This window comes from Callospermophilus lateralis, chromosome 7, assembly GCF_048772815.1.
Source record: "Callospermophilus lateralis isolate mCalLat2 chromosome 7, mCalLat2.hap1, whole genome shotgun sequence".
Taxonomy (NCBI): Eukaryota; Metazoa; Chordata; class Mammalia; order Rodentia; family Sciuridae; genus Callospermophilus; species Callospermophilus lateralis.
This window is the reverse complement of record NC_135311.1, coordinates 113,767,954-113,786,186: the sequence shown is the minus strand read 5'-3', so window position 1 is coordinate 113,786,186 and position 18,233 is coordinate 113,767,954. Positions and strand designations below refer to the sequence as shown.

Below are 18,233 nucleotides of genomic sequence, written 5' to 3'. Positions count from 1 at the left end.
GGTCTAGTGAGACACAGAGGCCAAACAATCCACTATAATATGCTATGGTAAGGGCTACACCTAGAGAGGTGGTGGGTATTATAGGAGCACCTGGAGGGTTTGTGGAAACGTGCAGAGGAAGTCATCTTTAGGATCCTAAGCAACAGTGTAAAAAGATAAGCAGAAGCCAAAGAGAAAGGAAACTTTGTTTTAGACAGGAAAATAAAAGCATGTATAAAGGCTTGGAGGTGAGCAAAAGGAGTTCTACAAACTGGATTTTTTGGTATGTTTACTGGGTAAAGTTTAAAGAAAAAGTAGTCTAAGAAAGCAGTTGTAGATAGAAGCACTGTTCAGATATCAATGCCTCCCACACAATGTTAATGAGAAGCAAAAGTGATGAAGGGCTTGGGGTGCAGTCATTCTGGCTGCAGGGTGAACAACGGACTGGAAGGAAGGGTATGGAGGCTGGAAGACTAGTTAGGAAGCTATGCCATTAATAATCCAGGTGTGAGATGATAGTTCAAATGGCAGAGCAGCAGTGACAAACTAGTTCCTACAACTGCTTTCTAATAATCAAGAGACCAGTGAATAAAAAATAGGCTAAACCTGTTTCATACAGCCCTAAAAGTTAGAATGTTACTAATATAAATTACAAAGAAAAGAGATTTTTGCCCAATATCTATCTAATATGAAGCAATCTATAAGTCCCCTGCAACTTGTAGAGTTCAAGATAAGACATTTTTTAAGAAATTCAAAATGTCAAATTTGAAATGCTGGGCCAGAGCAGCATTTCCAACACTGAAGTTCCACAGATCTACTAAATTTTATTTGTTTGATATTTGGAGCTGTTCTCTCTGCCTGATGTAAAAAAAAAATAAAATATGTAGTATTAAGTCATGTCAAAGGCTATGCCTGTGCTAACCAGTACTCTCATGAGGAAAAACTATCAAATTTCAACATCATTTGTCAACTGATATATTTTATGTGAATTGAGCATCCATGTTTCATAATCCCCTCTCAATAAATAGATTGTTTACATGCCTAAAGCTGTCATTGAACTACAATTATTACTTATATGAGCAACAAAACTAGCAGCAGCTATCACTGTCTTCCCTTGGCATGCCAAACTAGCACAGCATCTCCCATGTTCACTATAGCCCAAAAAGCAGGTTTTGTGCTCATTATAAAGATAAGAAAATGGGCTCAACAATATTAAATAATTTGCCTAAAGTTACTAAACTGATAAGTGGGGAACAGGAATTTGAACCAAGTCCTGCCTGATTCCTATATCTGAGCATTTTCCCACTATTTATTGGCATCTTAGAAATCTTGAAGAAGGTTTTAAGGAGCAATAAAAATAAGTATCATTTCTTTATAAAGTGCCAGGTACTTTTACCTGCATATTTTAATTTCATTAATTTCTTCAGTTCACTCACATTCATAATGCTTCACTTTTGAATGTCAGAAGATCTGACTTAAAGTCTGAGTAAAATCGTCGTACAGAATGAAAGTCAAAACAATCCTCTACAGTATCTGAAAGTTTTAAAGGATTTTTGCATGATTTAGTTCATGCCCGTCTTCTTTACAACGTGTGAAGTAGGCAGAATGGAATTAACCCCATTTTACAAATCAGAAAACTAAGGATTTAAGAGTAACTAAGTGGCAGAGCTGGCTCTCAACACACCCAGGAGGTTCTGACTCTTAGTGTTCTACTTTATGTTACGCTGTGTGTCAGTGGGCAATGGGAAGTATCATGTTACAGGAACAAAAGGCAAGAAAAAGCAAATAGACAATAACAGGCTGAACACATGTAATTACAGTAACAAAATATACCAAAATACCTGAATGGGGGCTGGGGATATAGCTCAGTTAGTTGGAAGAATGCTTGCCTTGCATGCACAAGGCCCTGGGTTCAATCCCCAGCACCATACACACACACACACACAAAAAAAAAAAAAAACAAAAAAAACAAAAAAAACAAAACAAAAAAAGAACAAAAATTCATAAAGGTATCCGGATACCAACATTAAGGTAATATGTAAAAAGATTTTAAAGGATTCTAAGACATTAATATTAATGTTTATGTAAAAACCCAAAAGCTGATTGAGAAATATTGGTATTAGTTTTATTCCTCAAATCCTAATCCTGAAGTATACTATACAGTGATAAAAACCGAAAGAAGTATCAATCTGACTTGTTACCTGATAACATTTTAATATTTTAGTTTTAATTTAGTTCATACACTTAGAAAATCTTTAGGTTTAATTTCAGTTCAATTTATAATTAATTTCTTTTGGGAAAATCCCACCAAACTTTGGTTTATGACAGTAGAACTTTGTTTAGCTCTAGTTGCAGTGCATTAAGAAGTTACTTCCAATGGGGCTCAGTTTCCTTTCCTCCTATAGTCTACATAATCAGTCACACCCCCTTCCTTTTTGTTAGCTTTGTCTGTGACCTCCTGAAAAGTAGGACTTGATGTGGCACTGAGATAAATTACATTAGGCAGGTGAGCACAGAGTTCATTGGATTATGAGATGGAGACACGTGGAATTATCTTCCTAGTAGAGTATAACTGATTACAATCTTATCCCAGGTTTAGTAATTCCCTTTATTTAGCAGAAACAAGAAAAATATCTTACCTAGCTCCAGGATGTCACCAGTTTCTATTAAACAAAAAAATGTTATAGCATAGGTCATCATGATAAACATACTGAAATGACAGAAAGGTGCAATTCTGGAGTAAAATAGGGGTTTGAAAGTTTGTTTATCTGATTACTTCATTTTAAAATATACTGAGTTTTATTAGTTAGTAGCTACGGCAGTACACTAAACTTTGCCTTCCTCTAGAGACTAAACTAATAAAAACTATGAAAACCTGGAGGGACTGAGCAACAGTGCCTAAAGCTCTAAATATAATTGGGATTATTTATAAGAAATGTATGTTTCCAGATTTTCAGCTCAGAATAAAATGTTACTTTTTATAGACACCTTAATAATGACAATATTTGCTTTTTCTTTAAAAAGTGAGTTATTATAAACTCAGACTTCTAAGAACAAATGTTTTATGGTAAAAAATGTCAAATAAAACTTTTTCATGCTAGATGGCTTTTTTCTTACCTTGATATTGGGATGCAGACTCTGATAGGTGACCATATTTGTATTTTCTAACATCATTCCAGTTTATTACTGCAGGAAGAGAGAAAAGAGTCATGTAGAAAGAAAACACAAGATTCACTACTTCTGAATTTAGAAGTTTCCATTAACAGTTTTTAACTAAGTCATCACTTTTGAGATTGTATTTTAGGAAATAATACAAATAGAGACAAGAATGTTATAATTAAAAAGCTTATAGTAACAGAAAAGAGGGAACACCTAAGTGTTCAGAACAGAAGATTGATTCAGATTCAGCTGTGTAACCACTTGGAAAAATATTTTGAAGCTATTAAACTTTTACAAAGGCTAAAGAATAAATGGGAAAATGTTAAATTGTAATGTTATTAGGTAAAACAAGGGAATAAAAGTTACACTCATAAAATATCACAATTATATATTAAAAAAACTAAAAACAAAGAGCACCCATGTAGGTGAACTGGTGCCCTCCCAAACTTCATATTGAAGTCCCCATTCCCCAGTACCTCAGAGTGTGTATTTGGAGAAAAGATCTTTGAAGAGGTAGTTAAGTTAAAATGAGGTCACTGAGGTGGGCCCTAATTCAATATGACTGATATCCTTATAGAAAAAAAAATTGGACAGGGCCAGAGAAAAGATGGCATAAAGACAGAGGGAAAATATGGCCATCTATACCTTAAGAACAAGAGGCCTCAGAGGAAGCCCTGCTGACACCTTGATCTTGGACTTCTGGACTCCAGAATTATGAGAAAATAAATCAGTGTCATTTAAACCATCAACTTGTGGTCTTTGTTATGGCAGCCCTAACAAATGAATACACTTCTTAAAAATTATCACTAAAAAAAATGGAAGTAAACACAGCAAATAAATATAAGGGGTGGTAGTACTGGATCCCCTTTATAATTTCTAATTATAGAAATTAATTAGATGTAGCTGAGCTTCAGCCCTAGCCCAAGAAGAAGTATTTTTAATTCCTCACACAAACTAGAGGAACCTGGAAAGCAGTGCCCAAAGAAGAAAAGGAGAAAACAGCTATATTACAAAATGTACACTGTTTAAATACTGCCACAAATTACTCAGTGTATCAGGAAGTATTTAAACAGTGTACATTTTGTAATGTAGTTATTTTCTCTTGTATCAGTTCCTAAATGAGAAAACAGCAGCTGATAGAATTTCACACATAATAAAAGAAACCACTTATTTAAAAAAAATTCAAAGCATTCTAAGAATAATGGCCATGTTTCAGAGTACATTGTGATATGTAGTTTAATGTAGTATGACATGTATGATACTATTTAATAATCGAACTTATTCCTCTTACACAAGCAATGTCTTTCTTCTCTGGTAGTCCCTTTCCCAGTTAGTAATAACAAGTCAGAAATCTGAAATTCTTCTTAATTGTCTGCTTTTCATTGCTTTTGGTTCTCAAATCAATTGGTTATCCAATTCTGCCAGTTCTATCTCTAAAATGACCAGCTCCTCTCTCCCATCTCCTGGATGGAATCAGTACAGCAACCTCTGAGCTTATGTATATATTCTTGGAACTTGACAAACAGAAAGCACTTTTAAAAAACTCTTTACCAAATTTTGAATTTAGATTTCATTATCTCTTCCTTTACTCAATAAAAACAGTTACTTAATTCTTGTGTCTTTTCTACATACAAATCAACATTATTTTTCTAAAGTACAGATAAGATAAAATATGTCACTACTCCATTTAAAAGTCCTAAGGGTCTGGGCACAGTGGTGCACAACTGTAATACCAGCAGCTCGGGAGGCTAAAGCAGGAAGATTGCAAGTTCAAAGCCAGCCTCAGCAATAGTGAGACACTAAGCAACTCAGTGAGATTCTGTCTATGAATAAAACACAAAATAAGGCTGGGGTTGTGGCTCAGTGGTTGACTGCCCCTGAGTTCAATTCCCAGTACCAAAAACAACAACAACAACAAAAAATCTTTAAGGATCATACCCTAAACTGTGACCAAACATATAAACATATTCCCACTTCTCTCTTCCAGATATTTCTGTTTATTCCTCAAGATCTAGGACAAATGTTACTTTGTAAAAATTTTCTGATAATGCTCCTAAGAAAGAAAAGTATTAGCTCAACCTTGTACCTTTATGCCTATCACAGAATGCCACATCTAAATACTTACTAAGCCAGTATGTATTCCTGGAACTTGACACACAGAAAGCACTTTTTAAAAAATCTTTTTACCAAATTCAGAAACAGTTATGAGTGAGAGAAAAGTTATACATATGAATAAGTCAATATTTCAATGATGCTCTCATCAAAACTATTGTAATATAGAGAATGGTACTTAACTAAAGAAACCACTAATGTTGGATAGCAGTTATTCATATTAACTAAGAATAACAGAAAACAGAGCATCTAAAACTGCAGATAATATAAAAGTCATTCATATTTAGTTTTATCTTAATTTTTTACAACAAATTTTCTATTTAAATCATGCTAGGTTAATATTAAAAATGAAATTGCTATTATTTAATGGGTAGAGTTTTAAGTTTTGCAAAATAAAAAAATGATCTATAGATAGATGGGACTGATGGTTCCATAAGTAAATGTCTTTCTGAATTTTCTGACCAGAAATGCCACAGAACTGTACACTTAAAATTAGTTAAAATGGAGAGCTGGTGATATACCTTAGTAGTAGAGTGTTTATCTATGTGTGAGGCACAGGGCTCAATTTCCAGCACTAAAAATATTAAAATGGTAAACTTTGTTATGCATGTTTTGCTATAATTTTAAAAATTAATCTTAAAAAATGAAATTTTCATTCATGGATGTCAGGGTAAGGTAAGCTCAGAGGATGCTGTACTGATTCCATTTCAGATTTAACTAACATCTAACATTACCTTATAGCAGGCCAGAGCCAGTCATTTTCATATCTATCACCTCTTTTTGAAGATGAGAAATCTGGGGCTCAGTAAGTTTAATAGTGTCATGGAGGGGAAGATGTAGTGCAGCAAAAGCAATGAAAGATATATAATAATGGTCCAAAAAGGGAGTAAATCCACAATGAAAAATGGAATTGAAGCAACAATGTGAATCCTGCTTAGGAAGATTCATTCATTCATTTTACAAATACTTAACTGGTATTTGTCAGTCATGATTCTAGATACTGCATATATATCACTGAACAAAAACTGCATTCTACTGGGGTTCTTACCAGGGGTTTTACAAAACGTCATCTTTTGATTGGAGGTATTTGAAAAAGCATTTATTGCAGGGAAGTAGATGTCAGAGACTTTCTGGCAATGAGAACTTTCCTGTGGAAGCAGAAAGGCTGGATGACCACTCATCATCAAATGTGTAAACTTTCCTAAGCTGAGAGGGAATTTATGGGTTGAAAAAAAAAACAAACTTCTAAGATTCTATTAAACTTTGGGATTCTTGTTCTCTAAGTAACAAATAATATTATGGGAGCTGAGGTAGTAGCAATAAATCTATATCCCATGTGTATATATTTATGTTTTATTAAGCACATGTGTTTATCTTATTAACTATTCATAAACCTGTATTATGTGATATTTTCCTTTATATCTTACATATCAGAATCAATTAAATGAATGAAAGAGCACTTCCTATTCTATATTGTTCAGTTTGACATTTAAATCTCATTTCCAACTCAATATTTTCAAAATAACTCTAAAGTCTTTGCTACTTCCTTACTGAAATCACATTCATAAGGAGAGAAGATGGCAGAGTAGAGGCGGTTGCTTTCCAAGCTGCTCCATGGTGGAAAGACCAAGAAAGTGGATAAATAGCTGCTCAGTAAGATAGATGAAAGTGGGATTTTACTGGGATTCAATTCTGAACACTCAGAACAGCTTGGGATATATTAAAATAAAGAAGGAAGCCCACCACCACCGTCAGTGGCTGCCAGAACTGACCACTGTGAGCAAAGCAGGGAGGGGGACTAAGGAAACATGCATTGTAGGTGGCATTGTGGCATCTGGTTCAGAGAAATCAGAGATCAAGGACACTGGTGACAGATCCAGAGGATGTGCTACATTATATCCTCCTATAGGAAAGACGCCTTCTGTCTTCCGGTTGTCTACAGAGAGCTGAGGCAAGAGCTACCTTGCCATGAGGCTGTGGCAGCTGTGAGGAGCAATTCCAGGAGCCTAGACCTGGGAAATCTGAGCTGGGTCTGAAAAACAGACCTGGTAGATGCCTGTTGGCATGACCCAGAGTATGCCTAGGAGAACAGGAGAAAACTCAGGCAAGGACAGTGTTTTATCCCGGGGAATATGGGTCATAGAGACCCTAGAGCCTGGTTTCCTTTCCCCACTTTGAATCTGGTGGCTTGTAGAACCAGCTGGGACGGTGTGACTGTGCTTTCCAACTGAACCCAGGAAGCCAGGAAGGGCAGGGTGTGTGGGTGGTGGAGGATTGGCTCCTCCAATGCATGAGTGGAACCCAGGGGAGACTCCAGGCGTGCAGTCTCCCAGCATGGATCAGCAGCTGCCCAGGTAGTGCTCTGATTTAATATCTTTAGACTAATTGCCATTCAATAAAGCACCTGGGACTTGTCTAGACTCAAGCCTGGCCTTCAGGAGCTCTGCCTACCTGAACTCCTCTCACAGAACTCTACAGCTACCCCACCCTGAAAGTGGAGAACACAACACTCAAACCCACTCTATCTCACACTGCCAGAAGGGGAAGCTAAGAATTTTTGAACTCCAACTGGCAACTTGATGAACAAAACAAAAAGAGGAAGTATTTGACAGCCTGTGGTCATTTCTCTTGTGCATAGTACATATGCACAAGAAAAAAAGGAAGGAGGGACATTTGGGAATAGATAACGAACACATATTCTCATTGACACATTTGACTACTACAATGGAAACAGTTCCTTAATTTTTCACCAAGAACTGTTTTTTTCCTTTTCTTTTTCTCTGATTGTGTTCTGAATGGTTTATGGACATTTATATATACACATATTTGTCACTCTTTTCTCATTTCTAGCATTTTTAAAGGTAGTTACTTTTCATGGCTCTGTCTTTTGAGGGTTAAGGTTTTTGATTAGTGTATTTTGGTTTTGTTTTGTAGAGTTCATGGTTTTTCACTTATCTGTTTCCCTTGATTTTCTTTCTCCCTTTCCTTTTGCTAACAGCCAAATTCAATTATTTGCTCTTTCAATCTTCCTTTAATTTTCACATCTATTTTCTTTATTCCTCCTTGATAATCATAACAACCTACATCTCTTTTGCATTCCTCCTATTGACCTTTTGAAATTATAATCCCTTTTTTCTATTATTTGGCAACTGACTGCCATACATTTCTATTTATTGTGTCAATTAATATTGTAGATGTCACAGTAGGGATTAAGTATTTAGTTTAATGCTGTATATTGTTTGCATTGATTGTTATTATTTGTTTCCCACTAACCTGGAAACCTTCAGGGACACTATAAGTTCATAAGGTAGAAATTCTGTTGCCTCAGATTCATACTGATAGGTAGACAAACAACATGAAAAAGCAAGGTAACAAACCATCCCAAACAAATCAAAATACCTAAAAAACAGAATCCGTTGACACTACAGCAGATGAAATGCCACTGTTTTGGTCAGCATTTTTGATGCTGTGACTAAAAGATCTGACCAAAACAAATTTAGAGGAGGACCAAAACAATTTTAGAGGAGGAAAAGTTTATTTGAGGTATTACAGTTTCAGAGATCTTAGTCCATAGAAGGCCATCTCCATTCCTCAGGGCGTAATGCCGCAGTCTGGCTGGGCACAATTCAGGAGCCACTTGTCAAAAGAAACTAACTTTATTTTTAGAACCACACACGATAAACAAAACAGCTCCTCAGGAAAAAACCCTCAGAGCCCAACTGCCACCACCGGCTTCCCACAAGCCACACACCCCAACAACCTCTTCCTCCCACAATCCTCCTGCTCTTGAGGCCGATTGGCTGGGTCGCATGGGCGGAGCCAAAAAAGTCCCCCAATGAGCAGCTCCGTGGTCTGAAAGGGCAGAGAAACAGCCCAATGAGCATCACTGCAGAGGAGCCAATCAGCTAGATGTTGCTGGGGCCGCTGTGAGCCAATCATCAGCTGGCAGTCTGAAAGTTTGCTGGGGCCCCTTCAGCTCATCAGCTGGCAGTCTGAAAGTTTGCTGGGGCCCCTTCGGCTGTGGCTCTCAACAGCGTAAGGTGAGGCAAATCATCATGGCTAAAGAGTGTGGCAGAGGGAAGTGGCTCACGTGATGATCAGAAAGCAGAGAGATCTCCACTTGCCAGATACAAATATGTACCCCAAAGCCACACCCAATGTCCCACTTCCTCCAGCCACACCCCACCTGCCTTCAGTTACTACTCAATTAATCCCATAAGGTGATTAATTCATTGAGTGGGTTAAGACTCTTACAATCCAATCATTTTTGCTCTGCACCTTCTTGCATTGTCTCACACGTGAGCTTTTGGGGAACACCGCACATCCAAACCATAACAGCCACAGAAGGAATTTAGAAAGTTTATAATTAAACTGATCTATGAAGTAAAAGACGTAAGATGTAAGGAGTGACATCAGAGAGAAAACACAAGAAGTAAAAGATTACTTCACTAAGGAAATAAAGATTCTGAAAAAGAATTAATCAGAAACCCTTGAAATGAAGGAATTAATAAACCAAAATAAAAAGTCAACCAAAAGCATCAGCAACAGATTAGAACACTTGGAAGATAGAGTTTCAGGCAACAAAGACAAAGTATATAATCTTGAAAATAAAGCTGACATAGGACAAAAGATGTTAAGAGATCTGCCCATGCTGGCCTGCATGGAACCCAGGCTCACAGTAGGCCTGGGTCCATCCTGCCATTGGCAGACACCCGCCACAGCCCAGCCCCCTTCACAGGACCACCCCTTCCAACCTACAGACTATTAGGAGAGCTCAGGCCCATTCCAGATCTGCCCTCATTGACTTGCGAGGAACCCAGGTCCAGAGTAGGTCCTAGTTCACCCCCCCCCAACCTGGGATCCTAAGCCTAACCCACCTTTTTTTTTGAGTAGATCTACTTTTTCAACTGTAAATTTCTTATAATCTAAATATAGATCAAATATTTTTGATAAAACTTGGTATCTGATTTAAGATGTGCTGTAAAACAGAAACCAGATTTCAAAGATTTTTGCAGTATATATTTATACTGGTTACATATCGAAATAGTATTTTAGATATATAAATAAAATACATTTCTAAATTAATTTTGCTTATTTTTACCTTTTTTAATGTGGCTATTATAAAAAATTAAATTATATATGTGGTTTGCATTAATTGCTCTTGGACAGTACCATGTTGGACAATTACGATTCAGTGAAGCTAGGGAATAAGATATATGGGTGGATAAGAGAAGGAGGAAGTGGTCAACATTAGTGGCCATAGTTTTTACTATAATGGAGAAAGCAGAGTTACAATAAGAACCAACAATGGGCAAAGAGGGGAGGTGAGGGACAGAGGACAAAATATACTGATCAAATATTTTTTTCATGTGGCTTGGTTGTTCGATCTTCCAACTAAGACTCCCAACTATTTCAGGAATAAAGGTAGGATAGGCTTTTGAGAAAATGGCATGATTTTAGTGTGAAGCAGAAGGGCAAATGTGACTTAATCCCAAAGAAGACAAATCACCCAAATTATAAGTCCTGAGTAAGGGATAAGAAAGGGTAAGGCACAATAAACTAGAAAACGTCGTTATGGGCCCAAAGTGACAGGGCTAAGCAACCACAGACTGAAACCTCTGAAACCATGAGTCAAAAAAACATCTTTCCTCTTTTTAAGCTGATTTTTCTTAGGTATTTTGTCATAGTGACACAAAGTTGACAAACACAGAAAAATAGTACTGAGAGTGGGGTCATTGCTGTGACTATACCTGACCATGTGGTTCAAAAGCCCAAAGAATTGGGCTGCAGGAGGAATTTGGAAAACTCCAGAGAAGTGGGCCAGAAAAAGCCTAGAATACTATAAGTAGAGCTTCAAGGGAGATTCTGGTAAGAACTCAGAAGAGAATGCTGATAAGAATGCAGGGAGTAAAAGACGTGTGCTTATAAGCTTTCAGATGTACATAAGGAATCTGTTGGGAATTAAATTGGACTAGAGGCCATATGTGTTACACTGTGGTAAACATTTTGCCTATGTCCTGTAATTTTATGTAAGGCTGAGTTTAAAGGTATGGATTAATAAATCTGAAGGTGGAAATTTCAAAGCAAAACAGCCGTCATGCTATATCATGAGTATTGCTGGCTGCTTTCAGACAGATTTAATGAAAATCAAAAGTAAAAAACAGATGGATGTGTGAAATATGATATATCAAGAACTATGTAATGTTTTGAACAACCTACAATAAAAATTAATTAAAAAAAAAAACAGATGGAATTTTTGTTGTTGTTGTTACTAGGGATTAAACCCAAGGGTGTTGTATCACTGAGCTACATTCCCAATCCTTTATTTTTATATTTTTTAAATTTCATTTTAAGACAAAGTCTCATTTAAATTGCTGAGACTGGCCTCAAACTTGTGATCCTCCTGCCTCAGATTCCCAAGTAACTGAGATTATAGGCATGCGCCACTGTGCTAGCTGAGCAAAAAAAAAAAAAAAAAAAAATTTTTTTTTTAAAGCAGCTGAACAAGGCTTTATTGCGATTTACTCCCAGGTGAGACCCTCCAGTTGACCAGAGCTGATCCAGGAGAATCACCTGAGCAAAAAAATTTTTTAAATTTGTTCAGCCAGAGAAGTGCATGCAAAGTTTTGGCTAAGGTGGGTGTGGTTGCTAAAGTTTTTAGTTCCATTTTTAAAAGCTAAGCTTGGCATACCTACTGGCCCAGTTACTTGGGAGGTTAAGGTGGGAAGATTGCTTGGGCCTAGCTTGGGCAACATAGAAAGACCTTGTCCCTTAAGGACAATGGGGAAGGAGGAGAGAGGGAAGGAGAAGAATCCAAACACTCTGCACCAGGAAAATAAGAAAGTTGCCTTGAAGGCATTACAGGAATTATCAGTAACTCACCCATCCTAGACTCAAGAGTGTAGAGTAGAAACTTATTTAAAAGACTTGCTTGAGAAGAGACCCTCCCCCAGGCACATTTTTTTTTCATAGGGCTACATAAGGAATTGTTTCTTGGATTAATTTCCCCTTGTTCAATTATCCAAGCACACAGAGCAGCTGTGGTCCAAACAGACCCAGTTCCTGGAGGCAGACCTTAGTGTTACCCAGGAGATGCTGGTTTTTATTTTGTTTTGTTTTGGTACGAGGGATTGAACCCAGAGATGCTTAAACACTGAGCCATATCCCAGCCCTTTTTATATTTTATTTAGAAACTAGGTCTCACTAAGTTGCTTAGGGCCTCACTAATTTGCTGAGGCTGGCTCCTGACTTAGCTTCCTGAGTTGCTGGGCTTACAGCCTGCACCACCATGCTTGGCATGATGCTGGATTTTAGGTGAGGAGAATGCAAGGGTTGGGTTATGGTTTCCACTGAGAATTCAAAGGAAAGTGTGGGAAGCCAGGCAGAGCATAGCAGGGTCAGAGATCTTGCAAGTAGCTCCTGAAAGGGAAATAAATGAAGTCGTGAGAATGAGACTGAAGTTGCACTGGAGATCCCAGGAAATTAGAGATGTCAGGAATGTGGAGCATCTACCAAGGAAAGCTTCAGACACAGAGCACAGTCAACCAAACAGTTGAGTCCATGTGGGCTGCAGCCAGCAAGACTATAGGGGACAGGGCTGCTCAAGCTTTCTGGATCTTATATTGCACCTTTGTGTGCCCTGTGTGCTGGTCACGGAGCTATAGGATTTTATGTTTGTCCTATTAGATTTGTCCTGCTTTAGTTCCATTCCTCCTTTTTTTTTTTTTTAACCCCATTCTTTCTTTTTGGGAATGGGAATGTTTACCCTATGCTTGTCTTATCACTGTATGTTGTAAGTATGTAACTTTTTATTTTATTTTATGGGGGTTCACAGCTAAGAATATGTTTTGAGTCTCAGAGAAGATTAAGACTTTTCAGCAGTGTTGGAATTGTTAAAACTTTACTGACTGTTGGAGATGGACTGAATGCATTTTGAATCATGAAATGGACATTAGCCTTTGGGACCTTTAGGAGGTAGGGCCTAGGTAGAGGAAAGAGGTCACTGGGATCATGCCCATGAAGAATATATTGGGACGCCATTCCTTTCCTCTGTTTCTCCTTGCTTCCCAGCTACCAAAAGCAACTTTGCTTTACTACATGCTTCCTATCACGATGTTTGAAAGTTTTACCATGTACCCAAAGTGACAGGTCCTAATGACCATGGACTGAAACCTCTGAAACCATGAAGCAAAGTAAGTATTTTCTCCTTTTAAGCTGATTTTCTCAGATATTTTTTCACAGATATGGAAAGCTAATACAGTTTCTTAATCCCTCTTACCTCTATGATAGCATAAAAGAACTTACCACTAGGCTGCATAATCAATGAACTAAAGACTGCTTAAGGAGTTATGAGGTTTGGGATTTATCCCTGGATCCACCAATATCTTGCTCTGACTTCTGACAAGCCAATTTCTCCGTATGTTATTTTCTCCATCTGCAAAGTTGATGAGGGGAGAAGAAGGAGGATGGTTATTAACCTGACTGAGACCTTTACGTATTAACAAACTGGGTGAGGGTATAAGAAAAGTAGTACATTTAATACATATTTTTCTCTATTAAAATATCTCAAGGTTAGAAGTTACTTTATAGCAAGTATCACTGATACAACTTAAGACTCTACATTCACAAAAATAAATACAGATATTTGCTACATTTGGTACCATGCAAATACTGAGTATAAACATTATTTCCAACTAACCAAGTTATGCCATAAAATAAAAAAATACTAAAAACGCCATTCATATGTTGAAGCCCTAATCCACAATTTGACTGTATTTGGAGTCAGGGCTTCTAAGGAGATAATTAAGGTTCAATGAATTCAGAAGGGTTGGACCCAAATCTAACAGGGTAAAACAAACAAACAAAAATCCACCACAAGAAAAACACCACAATGAGGACACAGAGAAGGTTCCACCTGCACGCCAAGGAGAGGGGGCTCAACAGAAACCAATCTTGCTGGCATATTAATCTTGGATTTCCAGCCTCTAAAACTTTTAGACTATAAATTTGTGTTACTTAGGCCACTCATTCTTTGGTATATTGTTATGGTGACCAAAGCACATGGTTAAAGGCCAGATGAGACTGCAGCAATTCTTTGAGAGTGCCTCAGAATTTTCTAAAGAACTTTCACTATTTCCTGTACCAGTCTGAGGCAGTAAAGCAAGAACAACATCCACAAAAATATTAATTTTTTTAAAAAAGGAAGACACTGAATCCAAAGTTAAAATTTTAATCTGATTTGAACAACTATATTTTCCTTTACAGACTGCTTTTCCTTTAGGACTTTATGCAAATAACTACACTGAAATTCAGCTTGCTTTGCAACAAAAATTGGGATGATAACCCCAATGCTACCTGCTTTACAGGGTGAAAATTCCAAATGAGAAAATGGCTTTACTTTGTTTGAGCATTATAGTTTTATATATATATAGTTGGGTTCATTTTGACAAAATCATACATGCATGGAATTTGATTTCAGTCCCAATTCCTCCACCTTTTCTTTTCCCTCCTTTCTCCCCCTAATATCTTTCATCTACTCTAATGATCCTCTTTTCACTCACTTATTTATTTTTGATTTGTTCTTTGTACTTACACATAAAGGTGAAATTCCTTATGGGATATTTATATGTGCACATAATTCTGTTAAATTCATTCTGCATTTCCTCCCCTTTCTTGTCCCTCTTCCCTCTCTTTCAATACCATCTTCTACTCTACTGATCTTCCCTATATCTTTATGATATCTGATCCTCTCCTCCTTCTTTCCCTTATTTTGCTCTAACTTCCACATATGAGAGAAAATATTTGACCCTTGATTTTCTGAGACTGGCTTATTTCATTTAGCATGATATTCTCCATTTCCATCCATTTACCAGAAAATGCCATAATTTCATTCTTCTTTATAGTTGAGTAAAACTCCATTGTATATATACTCTACATTGACAAAATGGCTTTAAAGGTATATAATGTAGATAACAAGTATTATTAGGGGAAAATGAGGTTTATTACCTTTCCCACAAGGAAAACTCAGATCCTGAATAGTACAATATATTTAACAAAAGGGACTGTCAAACTCCTGTTACGAGTTAACCCCTGAGAACTCAACTATTCACAATCTGAGAAACTACTCTACATAATATCTGTTTGAACTACTTCTATTTTGCCTATTCTTCCTTTGACTTCCTTTTACTATTGATTGGGACCTTCACAAATTATGGTAATCCAGTCTTCCTACAGGAAGTGAAAGTGTATTTACTTTAAAAAACCAGAAATGATACTGAGAAGTTACATCAAAAAGAGTTATCTGAATCCTCAAAATAAGATATTCAGAGCCCTCAAATATTAAGAGAGTAGAATCTATATGACCTCAGAAAATATATCCTCTTTGGTTTTCCAGGAAAGAACACAAGTGGATAACTAATATCTTAAAGCAGTGCTGTGCCACAATGACAAAAATGTTCTATATCTGTGTTATCTAATGGGCTATTCAGCACTAGAAATGTGGCTGATGGATTGTCCTAGAGTTTTACTTTTTATTGCATTTTTATTAAATTTAAATTTAAATAAACACATATGGCTAGTGGCAACTATATTGAACAATATAGATCTAGAGAATGTAAAGTTCTGGTATTTCTAGAAATTCTTGAAAGATAATATGTGATAGAAAAATTAACAATACTATAGAAGCATTCTTTCAAAATGTGACAAAATAATCACAACTGGCCATCCCTTAAATCAAGGAAAAGTAGAAAGAATTATTTGTGTATTATATTAAGAAAAATGTAGTTATAAATTTATTACTTGTATACTGCTATGGTTGGATGTGAGGTGTCCCCCAAAAGCTCCTATACTAATGCATGAATATTCAGAGGCAAAATGATTAGATTATGAGAGCTGTAATTATATCAGCTCATCCTAGTTTGAATAGATTAATTGAGTAATAACTGTAGGCAGGTGGGGTGTGACTACAGAAGGTGAGTCACTGGTGGTGTGAGAAGTGTTCATATTCCTTGTGGCCTCCTCCTCTGCTCTCTGGCTGCCATCAGCAGAGCAGTTTCCCTCAGCCACATTCCTCTCTGCCATGATGTCCTGCTTGCCTTGGGCCCAGAGCAAAGGAGTGAGTTGACTATAGACTAAATCTCTGAAACTATGAGCCAAAATAAACTTTCCCTCTTCTAAATTGTCCTTGTCAGGTATTTTTGTCATAGCAATGAAAAGTTGATCAACATATATTAATAATTATCATTAATATCATATAGCTATAATTTTTAAGTGTTTATCATGTGCCAGAGGTTAGGCTAAGTATTTCAAAGATAGCATCTTACTAAATTTTCACCATGTAGCATGGTATTATTATTTTCTCTTTTTACTAATGAGGAGATGATACCTAGAAAGGTTGAGTAATTTTCTAAATGGTTACAATAAGTAAAGAAATTAGGATTTGGGCTGGGGTTATAGCTCGGTGGTAGAGCAGTTGCCTAGCACATGTGAGGCACTGGGTTTGATCCTCAGCACTATAGAAAACTAAATAAATAAAATAAAGGTACTGTGTCCACCTACAACTAAAAAGAAATATATTTTAAAAAAAGAAATAAGGATATGAACCTAAACTATTCTTTCACCTATTCTGTCTCCCATTCCTGTGCCTCCTCCTGACCCCACACTAAAAACAAAACAAACAACAACCAAAAAACCCTACTCACACAAAGAAACCCTACAAATGCTTTCTGCTTAAAACAGCCCAGTTTGGGAGAGAATACATGTGAATGTGGATAATCTACTCATTTTATTACAGTAAAAAGTGTAAGAAGTGTTAATGCTTATTAGCTTGATCTGGACATTGAATAAGATTAGGCAATAGTGGAATTTAAAGAGGTAAAGCTAGGTTAAATGTAGGTACCATGTGTTAAATAGTTTAGAGCTTAGAAATTTAAACAAAAAACAAATAATTCAAGTTTGCATGCACATACAAATGGGGTGGAGGAAAAAAAGCACAGAAAATAATAGAAAAGGATGGATGTTTCCCCTAGAAATTAAACTGAATAACAGAAATAAAAGAGATTCATCAAACAACCTCTGAAGACTCACTAAGAAAGAACTCTTTCAGTGATAAACCACAATTCTATGTCAATATGTACAGAGCTCAAAATGGAAGAGCTGCAAATAGAACACGTGCTCACTGTGGTCATGGAGGAAAAGCTACAGGGAGGCAGGGGACAGGGGACTACTATAGAATGCAGCACTGATCAGCTTCTTTCTCTCATTAGGAAGTATTCCTAGTGCTCCCCAGCTGATTCTCTGCCTCCAAATCTCCTTCATTTACTTTTACTTCATTTGGAGATAAGTGTGATGAGATGTAATATTCCTCTGGGATGATCTGCTAGGAAGTGGGTGGGTGAGTGGGGATAACTAGGCAATCCCTTTTTCAAAGACAGCAATAAATTCTGTCTTTTCCATGTAGCAGATGTGAACAAAGAAGATGAAACAGAGCTCCCCTTGGCATTTTCCCTCCCCAATTTGCTCTGCAGTAATTATACATCTCTATGTATGCATACAGAGAGAAGAATCCCATAGAATATCAATATTGCCTTTAACAAGCAAGGCAGCTAGCAATGAATGACTAATGAAAATACAGAGGCCAAAATTCCCTTTGTTCTACAGACCGTCCTAAGTAGACTTTAACCATGTAAAATGTTTACTCTTTCCAGAGATTTACATTGGTGTGATCCAGAGCACAAAAGTTGATGCTTCTTAGAATGCTCTGGCTTAAACAGAGAAGTCACTTAGTGTTCCAGTGGTGCCATATTATACTTTCAGATAGGCATACATAGATATGATATCATGCAATATGTAAGGTTACATCATCATCATCTTTCTAGTTAGTATATGGGGTGGGTATTTTTAGGCTGGCCTGAACTCAGTCTTCCTGCGCCAGCCTCCCAAGTAGCTGTATTACAAGTACATGCTACTATGCCACCAGATAGTTA

At 36.9% G+C, this 18,233-nt stretch overlaps 1 protein-coding gene across 11 annotated transcripts in view; it reads right to left on the bottom strand.

Moving 5' to 3' along the window:
- Scmh1 (Scm polycomb group protein homolog 1) overlaps positions 1–18,233 on the bottom strand; it is a 195,840-nt gene that overhangs the window by 123,408 nt on the left and 54,199 nt on the right. For 5 of the 11 annotated variants that reach the window (XM_076860635.1, XM_076860631.2, XM_076860637.2 and 2 more), the window contains exons 2-4: positions 13,555–13,684; positions 3,097–3,165; positions 2,619–2,642 (exon numbers count right to left, since the gene is read on the bottom strand). In XM_076860635.1, the coding sequence (XP_076716750.1) occupies positions 2,619–2,642; positions 3,097–3,165; positions 13,555–13,567 (106 nt within the window). In that variant the 5' untranslated portion in view covers positions 13,568–13,684. Of the gene's footprint in view, positions 1–2,618; positions 2,643–3,096; positions 3,166–13,554; positions 13,685–18,233 lie in introns of those variants that run through there. The other 6 variants (XM_076860634.2, XM_076860641.2, XM_076860636.2 and 3 more) reach the window with 4 other exon arrangements.